At 42.5% G+C, this 20,122-nt stretch overlaps 1 protein-coding gene across 1 annotated transcript in view; it reads left to right on the top strand.

Moving 5' to 3' along the window:
* Window positions 1-16,194, top strand: part of KLC1 (kinesin light chain 1) — a 33,102-nt gene extending 16,908 nt beyond the window's left edge. Inside the window, exons 12-15 of the mRNA XM_056850835.1 lie at window positions 542-703; window positions 6,894-7,024; window positions 11,809-11,875; window positions 16,061-16,194. Of these exons, the coding sequence (XP_056706813.1) occupies window positions 542-703; window positions 6,894-7,024; window positions 11,809-11,875; window positions 16,061-16,108 (408 nt within the window). The 3' untranslated portion in view covers window positions 16,109-16,194. The remainder of the gene's footprint in view (window positions 1-541; window positions 704-6,893; window positions 7,025-11,808; window positions 11,876-16,060) is intronic.
* Window positions 16,195-20,122: the final 3,928 nt, after the last annotated feature.

The raw sequence follows: 20,122 nt of genomic DNA, 5'->3' as shown, positions 1-20,122 counted from the left end.
TTTTTTTTGGGAAGAGGCAAGAAACAGTAGTGAAAAGCGAAGAGCTGAAAATCCCTGTTGTATGTGCAGCCCTCTGATCAGTGATGCCCTTAGAGGTTACTGACGTAGACAAACCCGTTCAAAATGTGGGAGGGCTCCCAGAATTGTTCTTGCAAAAATTATTTTGGTGAAGTAGATGGTATAGAAACAATACGTTCTCCTTAAACATAACTTTGGCTTGAATCCTGTGCTCAGCTTGTGAAAGTCTTCTGGTGTAAGGAGCCTTCTGCTGCTAGTGGGAACAGATTCTGAATCCAACCCTTTACAATTCTTTCTGTAATATGTACTTCGTTAGGTGTGTGTTATGCCTACATATATTCAAGAGTGTGTGTATATATGAAAAATAAAGAAGGCTATATTATGCATGAAATATTTTTCAGACTTTCCATTAACTTGATGAAATTTATTGTGCAGTTCCATGCTGTTCAGTGAGCGAAGTAACATCTCTTGTTATTTACCTGGATTCAAAGTGAAGTAAAATGTCCATTTCCCTGGCTCACAGGGTCTTGACAATGTTCACAAACAGAGAGTTGCTGAAGTGCTGAATGACCCAGAAAGTATAGAGCGACGGCAAAGCCGCGAGAGCCTCAATGTCGACGTGGTAAAGTATGAGAGCGGTCCCGATGGAGGAGAGGAAGTGAGTATGAGCGTAGAATGGAATGGGGTAAGTACAGTACACAGTGTAAGAAAATAATCTGGGTCTGTACAAAACCCTGGCAGTTTAAGCTGTGATTCTGTCGTGTGTTCAGGGACATTCCTGGCTCGTATACTTATGCAGATTTGAGCAGAAGAAACAAGATCTTGCTTTTTGTAATTTCCTTATGATTGAGTCAGTTTAGTTCCAACGGGAAAAACTTACCTAGGAATCAAAACTGGATTCTGGAATGCTGATTGAATGTCCTGGTTAATGCCTCGGACCTAATCCCCGACATCGATTTGTTTGCTGGTGGCAGCACAAGGACTGTAATTGCTTTACTTGTTTACTTTCCCGATTTCTCCCTTCTCCTTATGTCTCAAAGTTTCCTTTTACCAACGTAACAGCAAGAGCTGCTGTGTAATAGAATGGGATTGGTATGGAAAGATAACCCAGAAGTTCTCTTCAAGGAGAATGCTTCTGTGTAAGAGGGTCATTAACCCCACCTCTACTGGCACCTCAGCTTCTGTTCACATGAACACATGAAGCTGCCTTATACTGAATCAGACCTTTGGTCCATCAGAGTCAGTATTGTTTACTCAGACCGGCAGCAGCTCTCCAGGGTTTCAGGAAGAGGTCTTTCACATCACCTACTTTCCTAGTCCCTTTAACTGGAGATGTCGGGGATTGAACCTGGGACCTTCTGCGTGCCAAGCAGATGCTCTACCACTGAGCCACAGCCCCTCCCTGATGTTCCAGATGTCACAAATGGTATTGCCAAATTTGGCTATTGCATGCAACCCTCTTGCTGTTTCAAGGCATTGTGGTGGTGCAAAAACAACATTCACCAGCTCGTACATGACAAGCAACTGTTTCCTGTCACCCATGGAAGCCTGTCATGTCCTCGATTAAATTGAGACCTTTTCTAGCCTGTGATGTCCAGTTTTCACTGCTTTAAATGTAAAACACTCAGCACGTGAGTGGCAATAACAAGAAGCTCTTCCTTAAACTGCCGTCATTGCATTAACATGCAGCTGACCCTCTTCTGTCTGTCTGTTGTCTTGCCGGTGAAGCCAGTTAAAGCTTTTAGTGATACTAGGATAGTTTTACTATTTTCTCTTAAACTGGGTACTAGCTACGTGTGTTAAGCTGCCCAAGATTTTCACTTTTTCTGTCTGCCTTCGGATTGATTCAACTTTATAGAAACGTTTAGTCAGATTGCAGTAGTTATAAAGTTTTCTAAGCTCTCTTGCTTTTGGGTGTCTAGGCAGATTCGCTTTTCAAAACCTCTCTCATTTCAAGTTCTGTGGCTCTTGCTGGATCGATAGGGTCCTAATGGGTGCTATAAACAGCGGTATTATTATTTTTTCTTGCTCTTTTGATATGGGGATATGTTTCGGTATCAGAGCAGTTCTGGTGTTAGCAGTGCTAAGACAGTCAATCAGCATATAATGCAAAAATTGCCACATTATTATTCCCTTAATTTGTCCACTTGGCATTAGAACTGTGTACTGTACTCTTCCCTGATTTTCTTCTACTTGGCATGCCTGCACTTTTCCCAAGTTCGAGAAAAACCTTTTAAAAAAATGCAGATTTGGGATTGATAACGGGCGCTCAAGAAAATGACTAAACAGTATTTCTAGGTCAGTGACGGACAAAAAAAATCAAATAAGAGAGTAGAATCCTAAACTTTGAGAAGGATGTGGCATTGATATATTTCTATTTCTAGTTGTTTTGGGGTTGATTCTCATCCACTTTCTTTTATGGAACATTTTTATGTTCGTGTTCTGATTTGCAGCTGATTTTGACTTCCATTTTTTTTCCATTTCACGTTACCCTTCTTTGACAATGATGTGGATACTCGCTCTGCTCTTCTCTTCGCCACGATAGTAATCTACTTCTTGACATTCAGTAGAAATAATTACTGTATATCATATTTTTATCCCACCTTTCCTCTGTGGAGCTTGGACAGACACACGTGGGAGTTGTCCCTTTTTCTTATTTTTGGCTGAATACCTACATCTCCCTCCTTGTGCTGTTCCTGGGTTGTCCTGTTCCTCAGGAGCAGCATTTCAGGATTCACTAGGCTGGGTTAGAGGGCGGGATAAAATCCATTAAATAAATTTTTAAAAATTGGACTGGGGCAGGGGAAGAAAATGAGAAAGAAGAGATTTTCCCATGGGATCCAAGATCCAGTATTATCTGCATTATTTAATTTGTTTTGTTTTTTTATGTGGTAGTAGCAGAAATGCTGTCCCATTTGACTCAATTTTCAGTTAGCTTTCACTTGCCGCTTACTACAGTTGGCCCTTTTGTTCCAGTGACTGAAATGAGTCCAAAGATGGAGCGTCCTCCTGCCTCATTTTTCAGTCAAAATTTGATCATAGTTGGTGTTGAAGGTTGAAAATGTGAAAGAGGCAAATAATGTCCATAACATGTAACAAACAGCTGTCCATAACATGTAACAAACAGCAAAGATGAACGTACTGGGTTCATTTGTTGGGTGCATGTGTTCTAGGGTTTCCAGGTCCCTCTTCGCCACTGACGGGAAATTTGGGGGGCAGAGCCTGAGGAGGGCATGGTTTGGGGAGGGGTGGGACTTCAATGCCATAGAGTCCAATTGCCAAAGTGGCCCTTTTCTCCAGGGGAACTGATCTCTATCGGCTGGAGATCAGTTGTAATAGCAGGAGATCTCCAGCTAGAACCTGGAAGTTGGCAACCCTATTTCCTGCTTCTGGGCCCAGTAGAGAACGTATTTGTATGGTGTGTGTGTACTACATTTTCCACACATTAGACAATATGCAAATATTGCACTGGGGCTCAATATTTAACAGTCCTGGAGGTGGGGACGGAACACCCACTTAACAGGGTGGGATTCTACCCCCCCCCACACTCTGTGGCTAGGCTCCCGCATCCTTTTTTCTAAATTGACCCAAAGGAACTAGTATAGCTTAAATGTTGAGTGCCTCTGTCACTGCAAAACTGAGCCAAGAGGAAAGGTGGGGCATAAATAATTTAATTAATAAATAAAACTCTTGTTGATTCTGACTTGAACAAGTCAGCGAACCCGCGTTCTTAGAAGAGGCTCCTTTTGCCTGCAGGTCGAAGGTTCAGAGATCTACACGCTGTCGCTTCAGGACTCACGTTTGTCTCAAGACTATTTCTGATAAAATTCTAAGAAAACATAGTTAATGAACTAATCTCACGTTTTGCTCAGGGTGTTTCACTTTATAGGTATTGCAACGCGACTGCAATACCGACTGCCCAGAACCTCTCGGTATGTGTGCTTGAAGTGTTTTAGCTGCGCACACATTGGGCTCTTGTTATCCTGGCCACGGATCGCAGCTCTTTATTCTGCTTTGCGGATAATCTGAGCTCATCTCAGCATGACCTTGAGCATCCTGGTGTGCAATGGCCTTCAGACTTTTTCCCTTCCCAAGGAAGCTTTTCCACAACCTCTTCTCCGCTGAAGAATATGTTGGTGCCTACTGTGGAACATCCGAGTGTTTACAGAGGACTCCGGTGCATGTTCTGGGGTGTGTGCTCGATTAGTATGACACAGTAGCCAGATCTGGTGGGCCCCCACTGTAAACCCATACTTAGAATTGCACCCAATACTCAACTGCATCAAATCTTGCAGGGGAGTATTTGTAGTGCTACACAAGCTGATCTTCTCATTAAGGAACTCCTAATGTGGAGTATAGCTTGAAACTCAAGCTCAAATAAAATGCTAGTCGTGAAATGAGTTGGTTGGCCGAATTTTTGGCAAGGACACATCTTCTCACTGCTTGGTGCTTTTCCCTGATGATAAAAGCTTAAATTGATGCATGGTGTTCTCAGTTCTTTTCTTATCGCTTTATTTTGGCTTGTGCACTCTTTTGTTCTGTTGAAAACTCACTTGTCATGCCTCATCATTTTAAATCAAAATGTATTTATCTTCCTAAATTATGCACAGGCATAATTAAAAAAAAAATCTTATCAGAAGAAGAGACTTCTTTCTGAAGCGCTTACAAAAACAACAGCACTGCAATATAAAACCTAGAAGAAAGATCCAGATTTCTGCCCACAGGCTTACGATCTCAAAGATCGCATTGGGTCTCTCTTATATTATGACCGTCAAGGGGAATTACTGCGGCAGACTTAAGGGATTTGTACTTAACACCTCACAAGGAGCGGAGACCCGGCATAAACTGTATGACCTAGAAATACTGTTAATACCAAAATTGAAAACTGTTGACCATCTCTCCCCCCTCCCAGTTTCATTCAGTTTTTTCTCTCTTTCTCCCCATTTCTGTCTGACAGGCCTAGATGCCTTTTCTGATTCTTACACTGTCTTCTGCATGGCCGGGGCGCGCACCGTCTTCAAGCTCTAACTTCTCTCCACTACTGACTGCTGTGTATTTAGCAATCCTTTAAGATATTCTTGTCAGAGCTACACTTACTGTTTTTTTTTTGTTTTTGTTTTTTTAAAGAAATGGCCACTCCTTCAGTGCTGGTGTCTCTTTTTTGGTGGGACCGGGGGGCGGGGGATATTCTTCTTTCTTTCCTGTACACTTGTAGCTTTGCCAGATAACGTTACCTAGTCTTACAAAATGTGGTGTTAATAACCATTTGCTGTGTAAACAGATGAGAGTCCACAAATTTAATAATGAAGTTCATAAGTAGCTGTTTCACTGATGGAAGGTAGCTAAAAAAAAGTATCCTACAAGGTATTCTTAAAATAGCATGACAGTGACCTTTACAGAACAAATTGTTTATTAAGGAATAATAATTATTTTTAAAAGTAAGGCATGTGCTCACAGTGCTTTCAAGTGTATTTAGAGACCTATAACATGGTTTATCATCAATATGGAACTCTGGATGTCTTTGCTTATGCTTATACTATAAAGTAGCATCGCTGTTTAGTCTTCATGTGGAACTTCAGCAGTTATGCTTTTCTCTACTAATCTTGGTGTTGGGTGACTTTGTGTATTTGTCTTTCTAACTTCTAATAAACTCACTCCAACTGATGTCTGTCTCTGTCTGCTGAATACTACTTTCTCCCGTGTTCTCCCGTAGCTACATAGGATGTCTAGAAATAGCCAGACTCATAGTTAAATAAATGTGGATTCCCCCCCTTCAAATCAAGGTACGTAGGTCTTCCACGCAAATTTGGTGGATAGTGGATCCTCGCCATTTGCAGACTCATGAATATTTTTTTCATACATTCGCGGTCCGATCACGTGATGCGGTCCCCAGCCCCTTTTTATTCCCCATAGTGCCATCATATTGGTAACATTGTTAAATTTGCAGAAACATTGTTAAATTTGCAGAAAATTCCTGCCTCCCAGTATTTGAAGGTTTCGCAGTTCACGGTGATCCCGGGAACGAGTCCCCTGCGAATAGGGAAGGGTCTACTATAATGGAAAAACAAGAATTTTTTTTTAAAAAGGTATCCAAATACTATCCTGTCAAATATTGATGTATCATGAAGAAAACTGTAAACGCTCATAATGTCCATTGAAAACAGTATTTAAGTACAAAGCACAAGAGCTTGAATAGAGAAGTGTGCCTAGTATATGCTCCTGCTCGTAAATATCCTGGGCCAGCTTGCTGCATAAAGCCCATATAAATTGGACAGTAAGAAAAGATAAAAATTGCTCATTCCGATCTCCGTGTCATTGTTCTGCTTGGTGGCGGGCTTTTACTGTGTTCACATCACTGCATCTTGGTTAGCATGGAGTGCTTTGGGGTGTCTTCGGTATCCAGCTAATGGTAACCTTTTAAATGCATTCTGTTAAGAAACCACACCTACCCATAACATTTATGTACACATTTGTGAATTGCTTACCAGATCTCTGCAGTCTTTGCCTTTTTAAAAAAGGGAGTGGGAACATTCTTACCAGGCCCTTTCCCTGAGCAAGCTTCACATGAATATATGGGAACTGGACAATTTCAAATCCTAGTGAAGCTGGCGTAGGAGAAAATTATTGAACTATGTCCAGTGTGTTTGCCTGGAATGCTGTGGACAACACTTGTAAAAAATGATACTTTAATCTGCTAATCCGAGAATATTAGAGAAGCTAATAATATAAGAAACAAACATACTTCCAGTAACTTTACTTGACATTAAGTGAAATGATCACACCATGTGAGATCTGTAGTTGTAGTATATGCTCATCTGTGACAAAGGTCAAAAGCTTTTTTTGCAGATTTCAACGTGCTCATTTCCCCCCCTCAGGATGGCACTGGATCCTTAAAACGCAGTGGCTCCTTTAGTAAACTTCGCGCTTCAATCAGACGCAGCGGCGAGAAGCTGGTTAGGAAGCTGAAGGGAGGAAGTTCACGAGAGAGTGAACCAAAGAATCCTGGGTAATTATTTATTTCTAGATGTGATGTGGAATTTTCAGCTTGTACTTATCGTGCTGTGTAAATAGGTTCCTTCTACTGGTACCATCTGGTGTGTGGAATTGCAAAACACAGACTTATACTTATATAAAATCTGATGGCAGTTCTTACAAACGTAATATGGAGAATGTTACTTGCACATGTCAAAAGTTGGTCCAAACATCTGGGAAAATCTGATCTCTTTACGTAAGTTTGATTGTGAACAGTTTCATGGATTTGTAAAAGCAAAACTTTTGACATCATATAAATCATAGAATCAGCCCATAGTTACCTATTCTGTCTTCCCATCTTAGACACAGGTATAGCATCAATGCTACTGGTTGAAAATCAGCAGGTTTCCCCCTTAATTTATTCTAAATAAGGCAAGGGTAAAGGTGATACTTTGGTTTGATAGAAATAAATAGATTGACAGATATTTCTAGCACGCTATGATAGGTTATCCAAAATCTAACTTACTGACAGGATGTGTATTTGCACTTTTTCATTATCAAAGATGTTTCTATATAGTACTTAAATTGACTGCCCTAATGATTACTTTCTATCTGAGATATGCTTTAAGGAATTATTAATGAAATGGAAGACAGCGTGTTGCACCCATCATTGCGGTATACAGTAGGTGAGCTTAGTACGAGGAACCGCTTTGCCTCTCTTATAAAACCTCTGCTGATTTTTTCACTTGTGGCTATTATGATAGGATTTGTTGGCCAAAAGCACGGGCTGCTATTTTTATTATCCATGAGGGTGACTACACAGAGACTAATTTCAAAAGAGCTGTGGTTAGAGATTTTTTTTAAAAAAATCTGTCTTCTAAACTCAGTTTTAGCTGGAGACGTGACAGTATTAACACAAGAGCTTTATTTTAGAAAGCCGGGAAATAGTATTTAACTTCAATGTGTGCTGTATAAACTTGAGATGTATTACTGCAGTACAGGTTAGCAGTATTGGCTGCTTATAACAAAATTTACAGGGTCTATCAATATTTACAATGCAGCCATGTCAGTATTATATAGAATTCTTTCTGCAGATTTAGTGACTTTTTAAAAGGGGGGAAATATGTTCTCGAGTCTGTCATCACATTGAATCCTTATTTGCAGGTTGTTTCAGTCTCAGTGATGGAGGAAGTTCTTGTGGATTTTATTCAGTTTAACGCTTAGCCAAGCGTTTATCAGGTCAATGGCAAGTTGGCAATAGAGGAGCTCCCTTTGAAAGCATAAAATCAAAGTGTCACTTAACTTTAACCTGGCACTGACTGGAACATGTTGGCCTCTTGTAAGGCACACTGGAAAAGTAGATTAATTCAGGTACAATTCCCTAGCAGAGTACAATGTTGCCTTCTTAGATGAATTCCCATTTATTTAATTAAATTTGAGATATCACTTCTCGGTTTTATTCTTCATCTAGTTCCAGAATATCCCTGTTAGATAAGAATATAAGAAGGGCCCTGCTGGATCTGACTGTTGGTCAGTCTAGGCCAGCATCATATTCCACATGGTGGCCAGTCAGTTGTCCTGGATGGTCAACAAACGGGCTATAGAGGCCAAGGCCTCCCCCTGATGTGGCCTCCTAGCACTGGTATTCCAAGGTTTATTGCCTTTCAGTGTAGAGGTGCCCTTTATTCATCACGGCTAGCAGCCATTGATGGACTTCCCCCAACATGAATCTGTCCAGTCCCCTTACCAAGTCATCATCGTGCCCACTGCCAGTGATTTACATAATGTCATTATCTGTGGAGTGAAGAAATACTTCAGATACTCAAGTAATTTGAAACCTTGCATATACTGTATTGTGATCATTGGTTAGGGAATAATAAGTGGCCTTTCCCCAGCCCTGTGCAATCGTATATTAACATAGTTCTGAAGAATTATAATTAACGTATTTAGTGTTTTCCTCCACAATACAGCGCTTAACTATTTTTAAGCTGGAATCTTGTACACTCTTCTGAATATGCTCAATCATAGGTAGGGATCCACAGAGTTACTTGGGTGTTCCAAGTGATACTTAAAAAACAACAACCCTATAGTATATCATAAACAACATTTTAAATGTCTCATTTTCAGAACCTTGCTGCAATTTTGAGAAGTAGGCCCAAAGTTCCTTAGGTATGGTTCTTTGGACGCAGCCCATGTATCGTTGTAAAAGATGGACCCCCCAAGTTGAGAGAGCAGACTTGTAACTTTCCATAGGTTCAATCCTACCAGCTTTTCTTCTGGTCCAAGCAGGAATAACCAAAAAGCTAGGCTGAGGAATCCCCATCATGGCCCACACAGGATGGGGCCACGGAGAGGATAGGAATTGGGCGAGATAATTCTTCTGTCTTGCACTAGCAGAAAAGGGGATGGAATCTAACCACCTGTACCCCGAGACCCATTATCATCTATTCCTCAACTACCTTTTCCTTAGTTGTTAGTGGAGATTATTCTTAGACTTACAGCTGACTTTGAAACTTGAAAGCTAGAACTTGGTTTCTAGTTAAATTATTTAAGAAAGTCAGTTTGACTTCCTTCATCCAGTAGATTGTGCTCTTGTCAGTCGAGTCTTGTAGAGCAATTATTTCCTACCTCGTCGATATCTCCTTGGAGGGGATTTTAAGATGCAAGAATAGCAGTGGTATTAGCCAGCTGTGGATTGGCACACGAAGGGAAATGCTGCCTCAAACTTGAAATATTTACAAGTGCACTTGCCAGACTTAATGGTCAGATATATAGCTAGATAACTTTCGTTCTAAAATTACTAATTTTATACGAAAAATATGGGCTTTATATGCTGTATGTTCTGTTTCATTATTTAACCCTACTGTGTTGTACCTGTGGATTTTTTAAAAAAAATGTACTTTGAATTCCAGCGTTGTTTTTATTTGCTTAGAATCTGCGTTTTGCCTTTGTGTGCTTTGAACGTTTTCATTTGTGGTGTGTTCATGTATTTTTTAGATTAACACGTGTGCCCTTTTACTGTATAATTTTGTACCAATAAATAACACTGAGGTGCCAACTCTGCATGATTTACTGCTTCCTTTCTGTTGCTGCTAACCTTCACATTTTAGTGTGTGCGTACACAGTGTAGTTTTTATGGAGGCTTTAAAAAACAAAGTGTTTAAATGTCCCGAAGCTGTGTCTTTCATTCACAATTTTGATTTCCAAATTCCAGAGTTGCTGCCGTCAAATCTTTTCATGATATTTAAGGATGAGAGCTCCCACTGATGTCAGCATTGCGCTTAAAGCACGTTGGCTAGAATCTAGACAGCTACTTTAGTCATGCCCAGTGTGATCTCCCCCCACCCTGTTTGAATAGCATCTCTCCCCTTAAAAACTGGCATAGAGGCCTCCCCAAAGCCTTGCTGGTATATGCATCACTGCCTGTGTAGTTCTTTGGGTTCTAGCCTCTGACATTGGGATCAGAGGGTTTTTATATATCCACATGTGCCCTTCCCGCCTGTATTTGTAAAAGTCAGCCAGTTGACTCGCCACCTGGGGCTCTTCTGCTCTGTCACTTCCTGGGTGTGGGGGCGAGTTTCTGAGGTTTTACAAAAAGCTTCCTTGACCTATCCCTTACAAAATGGTCTGTTCACTGCAAAAGCAATGCGGTGAAAAAAGCCGTCCAGCTCCCCAAGGTTTTCCAGCTTGGACAGCCGATGAACAAGTCAGCGGTCTTTGTATTCTGTGATTGGGGAGAGGAGACTTCGGTAGTTAAGGAGCTGTCTACGATTACTGTAGAGCAGAGTTTCCCAAACCTTTTTAGTCATAGAGCACTTCTCAGGAAAGAAATTAATCACGGAGCACTAATTTTCACCTAGCCACCTATATACTAAATCAAATGACAGTAGTATTTTTCTTTCCCATTTCTTCATGGAGCAGTTTGGGAACCTCTGCTGTACAGTAACTGCATTGTTTGCTTTCTCAATGACCATTGTTCACTAAACAACTGCAAACGACATAAGAGATGTTGAAGAAAGTAGGGAGGGGAAAGATAGCAATTGATAGTGCAGTATTTGCAGGGCAGGGTGACATTCACTAGTCTTGCAGTGAACCACTACCAAGAGTTTTTTGAAATATGTTTTTGATTTGTAGATGGGTTAAATGTTGGGCATAATCTTTAAAATTCTTTCAACCCCCCCCCCCATGGTTGCAGTTTCACTTATGTATGATGATGTACATTTAAAATTATAGTACTTTATTAATCACTAGTTGAGGCCTTCTGGGGACTGAGAGATTCAATTGACAGCTAGTATACCAAGGCAAAGCTTTTGCTGGGTTTGTTTGTTTTTACATGCTGGATCTCATAATCTAGTCAAGAGGGAACAGTATTACCTGGCTCATAGTCTTCTAAATGGTCCAGAACCAAGTAATCTTACGGAACTTTTGAGAACTCCAAATCTGTGGAGACTTCCTCAAACAGTTAAATGTAGCTTTTAGTGAGTGTATCTGAATAGCTTATTGCATTTGAGGTCTGAAGGCTGGAGATGTCTTAGTGCAGGATCTTGCACAACAAATTCTGAACTGACATCATGCAAATGAAATTACATTTACCGTTTCCTGTGTGCAAATACAATCAAAAACACGGGAGGTCTCGGTGATAGTTTTGAGGCTCCGCATACAGAAAAATGCATGTCTAGCCATATGTCTTTAAAAAGTATTATTTTGTAAGATGTTGGGGTTACACCACAGCGAAATTCTTGTTTATGCGTGTATGTATTCGAAGCTCTCAGTTTTCAGCCCTTCTCATCGGTTTGTCCTTGCATGTTCACTGACCAGCATGAAGCGCGCCAGTTCACTGAATGTTCTTAACATGGGTGGCAAGGCTACTGAAGATCGCTTTCAAGTAAGAAGCCCTATAATATTCTTTTGTATTTAGATGGTTAACAGCAGGGCTTGGAATGGAGCGCTGTATTTGTCAACTAAAAATGGCAGGAATTGGGGGGGGGGTTGGATCCAGTTCAAGTCTGTACTCAGTTGTATGGCGGCAGCTCCATACGGCCCACTGTTTGCTAAAATGGAGAGCCGCTCCATGTGTTTGCTGCATGAGCTCATCTCTGTTTGAAGTGGCCACCAAAACATCTGCTTGCGTATGTGAACTGGTTAGGTTTTATGTATAGACGACGCAGGCGCTTCAGACCTGCTCCTTGCTCCAGCCGTGGGAACTCTAGGATGTAAACACTTCCATAGCAATGTCTGGAATTGCTACATATTTGATACTAGACAGATGTAGCAAGGTGGACCATAGAATCATGGAGTTGGAAGGAGCCATCCAGGCCATCCCCCCTGCTCAGTGCAGGGCCATGTTTGAGGGATTGTGGAGTCAGCCGCTTCTTGCATTTCTAGCAGCTGCCCTTGCAAGAATCTGTCTGAAAACACTCCAAAGGAGACAGCTACAAGTGAAGCAGCTGTTTTTTGTTGCCCATACAACTCTAATGTGCTTCACAGGTCGCTGCCTTCAGTAAGGGACATGCCAGTTGTTGCTGAATGTAGTATCCTACCACCTCACACATAGGGAAGGCTGAACATACCACCCAGCAGTGTTGCCAAGTGGTAACATCTTCAGAATGCTAATAAAGTTCTTGAAAGAGTCCCACTTGCCTGAAACCCTACAGTTGCACATTTCGCACCCTTGGTGTTTAAGAATACTCAAGGATGTCCATTGGACCATGAACCAGCAGCTACTGTGGCCTCTTTTTCTTGCACTTGCTCTAGTGCAGGCAGGACGCTTTGTGCTGGATCCAACCCGGCTGTATACAATTATGGCTTTGCAAGTATGCCCACCCCCTCCTACTGCAGTCTCTTGCGTTCACCCAAGAGCTGTCCTTAAAGGACTGGTGGGGTGGGGGGAGAACCTCCAGAGTAGGATTTGAACTGGCGCAAGGGTCTACAGAGACCTCTCTGGGCATTGGCAAAAAGACCGTGCTTACACAGGTCTCCTCAGAGCTCTGAGCAATAATTTTTAAAAATTAATTTTAAATTAAGTTTTTAAAATTTCACTTACTGTTTGTTCACAAAAAGGGATATTGTCTGGCACTGGTCCCATTGTTACTTCTGGTAGCATAAACCGACACTGCAAATTGTGTGTGGAAATATACTTCTCAGACTCCCTGTCTATTTCCTATAACAGTTACCTAAATTGGCAGTGTCCTGTGTTGTGCCTGTTAACTAATGTGTAACCGCAACTAACTTGTGTGTAAAAGTAGCAACTGCTTCAAGACTAACTCGTACTTCATTTGTCATCTTGTCAAGAGGCTTACAAGAAAAGCGCACAACTGTATAACAGCATTTCCAGTTGGCTAAAAATATTCTTGCTTTAATAGGTTGAAACTATTCAAAAACAAACAAGGGCACCCTTAAACTTTAAAGCCTGAACTGTTTTCCCCAAGGACAGCTCAAAGATTTGGAGTGAGACTGAAACCTTTGGGTAATCTTCCGGGATTCAGATAGAGGTGACAGAAGATTAGCATACAGCAGGGGTCCCCACCGTGGTGCCCGCTGACACCTTTCCTCGTGCCCGCCAAGTGCTTTTAGAAAGTGGGCAGGGCCAAGTGGGGCTTTTGCCCAGCAGGGCTTCCGATTGGCCATTGGGAATTTGGCTATGCAGATTTTTCAAAATGTTGCTTTGGCAGCAGCTGCCACCGCAGCACCGTCTTCACGGTGTGACTGGAGTTAAGTTGCAGTAATCGTTTTGTGGCTTGGCCCACCACACTGTATCCACATTCCAAAGATGCTTGCAGGCTCAAAAAGGCTGGGGACCCCAGAGCTAGGTGTGAAGATCACAGAAAGCCTTTCTTAACAGCTGGATTGTAGGACTGGCTGCTGTAAAGTGAGAGTGCTCACTCCGTGGCTGGGGGAGAGCCACATTTGCAACTACCCAGAGGCGGATCTACTGTGAAACTAATGAAGCTTAAGCTTCAGGGCCCCTAATCCCGGAGGGCCCCCCTGAAGCAACTTTTTTTAATGAGTGAATTTCTCAACAAAATCAATGGAGTTTTTTAAGTGATAGAATCATAAGCCGATGAGTTGAAGTACTTAATATTGACTTTAGAATATGCTCTAATACCCATTTCATAAGGCCTCAAAATGTCCCTGTCATTGGTCAAATTTCACAATTTTCTCAGGGGCTTGCTGTGCTTGAATCCCCAGCTATATGGGCTCACTGAGCTCGCCAGAATCTATTCACAGCCTACATTTTGGCAGCTGGATTGTCAGATCCTTTGTTGGTGCACAGCTTAATAGTTCCGTAGTTTAATTGCATCACTGTTATGGCCCATTTTCAAGGACTCCACCCCACCACCCTGTTCTCCACCATTTGGGCCTCGACGTCCTTGCAAGGGCAGCAAGGCCCTTTGGACCTTGTTGGATGTTGCCCTACTGTTGCTGGTTGCGAAGGGCCCCCATAACAGTTCAAGCTTCAGGGCCCCAAAAATGTAGGTCCGCCACTGCAGCTACCATCAACCAAAAGGGCCACGCTTGCTTCCATCCCCGGCATGAATCCACTCCCCAGGGAGCCTCGCAGCCTATCTGTTGCCCTGGCAGCGGCTGGAAACCACCTGCCAACCACAGGCCCCACTGACCAAGGACTTTGCCTTCTTTTCTGAAACATGGGGCAGGTGCTACCTTGGGGGAAGTGTTCGAAAGAGCCACATGGGGCTCCAGAGCTGCCGGCACGTGAGAAATGTGGGCTGCGCTTTAAGTGTTCAGCCGTCTTGTGTAGACTCCTAAATTGCGAAGAGGAACTCTTAATTTGTAAAATAGCCATTAAAAAAACACTTCTGAATCTTAACTTGAATACATAAGACACATTTGTTCAGGGCTGGACTGTGGTGTTCATCCCTCCAAAAATCTCCACGGCTGGATTTCCATTTGCACAGCGTGATTCCTTTACACATGCATGGATATATTCAGCGGGATCTGACCCTGTGACGTGTTAGGCTGTGTCCTGCTGCTCCAGTCAGCTAATGGTGGTGCAAATCTCTGATGCAAAAGGCTCTTCTGAAAGCAAAAAAGCTTCTGGCATTCAGAGGCTGCTTTCTGTATTGGAGGAAAGTGTTGCTGTGTTAACTGAGCCCTATGATACAGCCCCAGTCTCAGATATGGCTCTTACAGGATGCAAAAATGTGTACCTTGAAGCTGGACTAAGGTTGTTCAAACTCTACCATCTACAAGATATTCGGTGGTAGGGCATGGTTTATAAACCTCGAATCCAAAGGCTTGTCTATGTACTGGATGTTTGTGGTGTGTGCGCTTTACCATGCTTCCACATCTGTTTTGGAAAGCTATTTCTGAAGGTTGAGAGCTCCGGGCTGCATTTGAGGCTGTTCAGCAGAGGGAGCGGTCTGCAGCCCGAAGAGAAAATTGGTCACTGCCTATATATTACAGAGCTTTCCACCCTCACATTTGGGGCTTTTTGGATTTTAGACTAAGCACCTATCTAAATAAGGAATGCAAGTTACTAATAAACATGACAAAGAGCCCCATGGCGCAGAGTGGTAAGCTGCGGTACTGCAGACAAAAGCTCTGCTCACAACCTGAGTTTGATTCTGACAAAAGTCAGTTTCAGGCAGCCGGCTCATGGTTGTCTCAGCCTTCCATCCTTCCGAGGTCGGTAAAATGAGCACCCAGCTTGCTGGGGGTAAAGTGTAGACAACTGGGAAAGGCAAATCACCCCGTAAACTCAGTCTGCCTAGTAAACATTGGGATGTGACATCACCCCATGGGTCAGTAATGTCCCAGTGCTTGCACAGGGGATTACCTTTACCTTTAATAGAGATGGTAAGAATAGCTTCATTATAAACCTGGAGCAAAGCCCACTTACCTGTATACTTAAGTCATAATAAGGTTTTTATGGAGTTAAAAATGTCTAAGCAGCGCATGATAGGTAAACCAGTACTGCTCTGTTACATCGCTCGATTCTCTTAACGTTTACTAGTTTTTCAAATTCATGCATTTTTTGAAAATGTTGGAATTATTTGCAACTGTGTAGCAACTGTGTATAAACTCTTCCATTCTTTTTCCCCCCATGCAGGGACGAAATAATTGTCTGAGTGCCAGTCAGACTGATTTGGCTCACTGAGATTCTGGGACAGACGCTAGCTAAAAATTCTTTTGTGAATTTACGAAGCACTGAGTTTCAAAAGTTCTGGGTTTCCCCCGTTGATGTCTTTCTAGGAACTGTCTAGCATAGAGGCACCAGTTGCTGTGGACTGCTATTGCTAGACCCCCTCAAAAGGTGGCAATTTTTTTTATAAAGCTCCTTAGTTACATGGTTTAACTTGCTTGTGAGAAAACAATACGGAGTGTTCGTTACGTCATCATTGTTTGCTAGGTGTATGGACATCTGTTACAGATCACAGCCATGAAAAGCAGAAAACACACACACTGAAATCTAAAGGAGAGCAAAAGGAAAGTAGCTTTGGACACACTGTCTTTAAAAACTGTTGAAAAGAGGTTGTGTTTAACTATAAGAGGTGGGACGGGAGGAATCTACGTTGTGATCGCTGTGTACAACCAGGGTTGTGCAATGCCAATAGCACTGCATTGTTGGCTAGCGCAGCTTGTACCTGGCACCTCATTTCATTTCCTTAACCAGTACAGAAAGATGCATAACGTTTAGAATGGCAACCTGTATGCACCACTTCAGAATATAGCACTTGTGGCTTCCGTAGGCCTAAAAATCAATGGAAGACCTGCAGTTCACTTAAAACAGGAGGACGGGCAAAGGGAAGGGATAAGTTGGAAACCCAACAAATCTTTTATGTTGAACAGTTCCTTTGCCTGTTGGTTAGAGGCCTGCATCTCTTCCCCCCCAAAAAAACAACAACAACTGTTTACCTCTTGAGTTTTACCTTTTCCCTCCATTCAGAGTGGCTGCTGGAGAAGGTGAAGCAAGGGCTTTGTGTATCAGACTGTTACACTGTGCCTCCCTATGCAGAGAGGCTTCTACATAAACTTGCTTGTAAAGCAAAAATTACACCAGATAGCAGTTTCTAGCTGGCAGGTCGTTTCCTAAATCATGGTTATACAGTAGTAGAAAAAACGTGCTAGCAGCCAGAAGCAAGATCAGCATTATTTGTTACAGAAAAAAGAATGTAAACCTCTGAGAGAACTAGCTAAAAACTACTCGGGCTTGCAATTTCTTTTTAAAAAATAAACCTCAATACGCAAATGCACGGATTGCTTATTGTGGCGGTACGTGGGTCAGATCTCTGAACCAGCAGCAGCTGGGTGAGGAAATACTCGGATAAGGCCAAATTGGTCTTAGGAGCATACTATGGCAAGCCTTGAACTTAGGGGAATTTTATTGGCATGCTCCTAACGTGGTTCACTATCGAAACACATGCAGTTGTGCACTGTCTAAACAAACTTGGGAGAAGGAATTTGAAAATATGAACTGTCTAAGGTCGAAAACCACGTTACGTCCCTGAACTGCAAAGAAGTCTTAAGAGTTATTCAGGTGCCCACCTGGGATGGTAGCAACAAGATTTTTGCTCTCCCGGCCTTTTCCCTTGATAATTTCTCCGTTCAGCGTTCCCACCTGGCAAAGGGCGCACACCGCTCCCATCCCTCATTCCCTGTTTTGAGGATCCTCACCGTACTACAAGTCCCAGTTCAGATACTGTTGTACAGTGGTAGAAATTTAACATGTGGCCACTTTAAAGTAATTTTGTGCAAAGGTGCTCCTTGTGACGGAGATGTAAAGTCTGTTTTCCAAGTGTTAAAATAAAAATGGATTGGGGTGGTTAAGCAAATATTTATTACTAGCCATTTTTCAGAATGCAGACTATAGCTATGTTTTAAGACACTCCAAACAATTTTTTTTTCTTTCAATCTCGCTTGATAATAAAACTTACAGTTTATCCTCTACTGAACAACTGGAGTGTAGAGGAAGGGACACCATTTCAGAACTGAAAATCTTTTAAGAGTAGTGAGACACATTCTTTTTTCCTACTTATCTCCCTACTTCTCTGTGACTAAATTCTGTTGATGAAAGGAAGACGCAGGAATGTAATTTCAAGTGAAAGCGACACTGGTTTGTCCCCCATGCCAGTTAATGCAATCATCCAGTATCTTTAGGCTCCCTGTCTTCCAAAGGAAAAATGTGCTTACCTTTGGGAAAAACTGGTACAGGGCTCCAGCTGTTAAGCCCGCATGCATTTTAAGAAGCAAAGGCAAACTCCTTGTGGCCTTCTATTGTGATCCAGTAGACGTGCTGAAGAGCGGCTGGAAACAAAATGGCTGACACCAGTGCAGTTATAGCCACATCTTGGGTGAGGCCGGTTCATCCTATTATGCTGCAAGTTAAAATGCTCTTCTTTCTCAAGCCTATGAGGGGGATGCCATGAAGTGTTTCCGCTGCTGGAAACCTTTCTGCGACACCCAGTATCATTTCTTCATCGTCTCCACCTCCTAATTCAGCCCGTAATGCCCCCCCGGCTGTTCCTAGGGGCAAGAGCAGCATTTTGAGGAAATTATGCTGTGTGGGATTCAAGCCTTCTTGTTAGGGATTGTATTGCAAAAAAACCCCAAAATTGTAAGTGCATCAGTGACCTCCCCCCCTTCAGGGAGGGGGTCTTCTTTGCCCTGGCTACCAGAGAGGTGGCTGTTTATAAAGCCTGGGGAGAAGGTGGGGCATAGTGGGACAACTTGGTAAGCAAACACTGTCACAGACCGATCTCATTTTGAACCTGCCCCGACTACCCATTAGGATTGGGGCACAAATACTCTAAAAATTGGGAGCTTCCACACGCACACGCGGAGCCTGTTCATTCCACGGGAAGTATGTTCAGAGTCTTCAGTCTTTTCCGTAGTGCAGACCGCCATAGGCAGAGCATCTTCTCCCAAACACAGCATGAACTTCATGGTTTTGTGTGGGGTGGAGCAGTTGTCTGTCTTGAGTTTATGCAGCTCCAGTACTTAATGAATTGTCACCCCTTCCAAAGTGCGGCTAGTGGGCATCCTCAGCTGCAGAAAAAGAACACTGAGTGACAACCCCTGCTAACGCTGACATAAGATGTAGGTCCCCCCAAAAAACCCCATCGTGAATTTCTGCATTTAACGGGCTGTTATACTTATTGACATCATTGATTAAGTCTCATCTCTAGAAATGCGGTTAAAATGCCCTTCCCACCACGAGAGAAACTGCCGTTGAACTTTGCTTTTCAAAAACGAACACATTAATTGCAATAGAAAACGGCAAGAGTCCACTATCACCTTAAAGACTAACAAATGTTTCTGGCAAGGTATGAGCTTTCGTGAGCCTCAGCTTATGTCTTCAGATCTGAAGAAGTGAGCTGTGGCTCACGAAAGCTCATCCCTGCCAGAAATATTATTAGTCTTTTAACTACTGGACTCTTACTCTTTTCTACTGCTACGGACAGACTATCACGGCTAGCTACCATGATCTACATTAATTGCAGTCAACATGGCATGAATCATAAGTAATATGCTGCATCTTTGCCTTTCCCGCAATAGGCATCTTCACTACGGCGCTTAATTTGCCTCCCGCCCCGTTTATTGTGTGTGTGTTAAGTGCCGTCAAGTCGCTTCTGACTCATGGCGACCCTATGAAAGTCCTCCAAAATGTCTTTGACAGCCTTGCTCAGATCTTGCAAATTGAAGGCTGTGGCTTCCTTTATTGAGTCAATCCATCCCTTGTTGGGTCTTCCTCTTTTCCTGCTGCCCTCAACTTTTCCTAGCATGACTGTCTTTTCCAGTGACTCTTGTGGTCTCATGATGTGACCAAAATTCGATAGCCTCAGTTTAGTCATTTTAGCTTCTAGGGTCAGTTCAGGCTTGATTTGATCTATAACCCACTGATTTGTTTTTTTGGCAGTCCGCGGAATCTGTAACACTCTCCTCCATCACCACATTTCAAAGGAATCTATTTTTTTCCTATCAGCTTTCTTCACTGTCCAGCTTTCACACCCATACATAGTAATAGGGAATACGATGGCATGAATTAATCTAGTCTTGGTGGCCAGTGACACATCCTTACACTTCAAAATCTTTTCTAGCTCCTTCATGGCTGCCCTTCTCAGTCTCAATCACCTTCTGATTTCTTGGCTGCAGTCTCCCTTTTGGTTGATGG

This window comes from Euleptes europaea, chromosome 6 (assembly GCF_029931775.1).
Source record: "Euleptes europaea isolate rEulEur1 chromosome 6, rEulEur1.hap1, whole genome shotgun sequence".
In the NCBI taxonomy this organism is placed as follows: domain Eukaryota; kingdom Metazoa; phylum Chordata; class Lepidosauria; order Squamata; family Sphaerodactylidae; genus Euleptes; species Euleptes europaea.
This window is presented reverse-complemented; position numbering and strand designations above follow the sequence as displayed.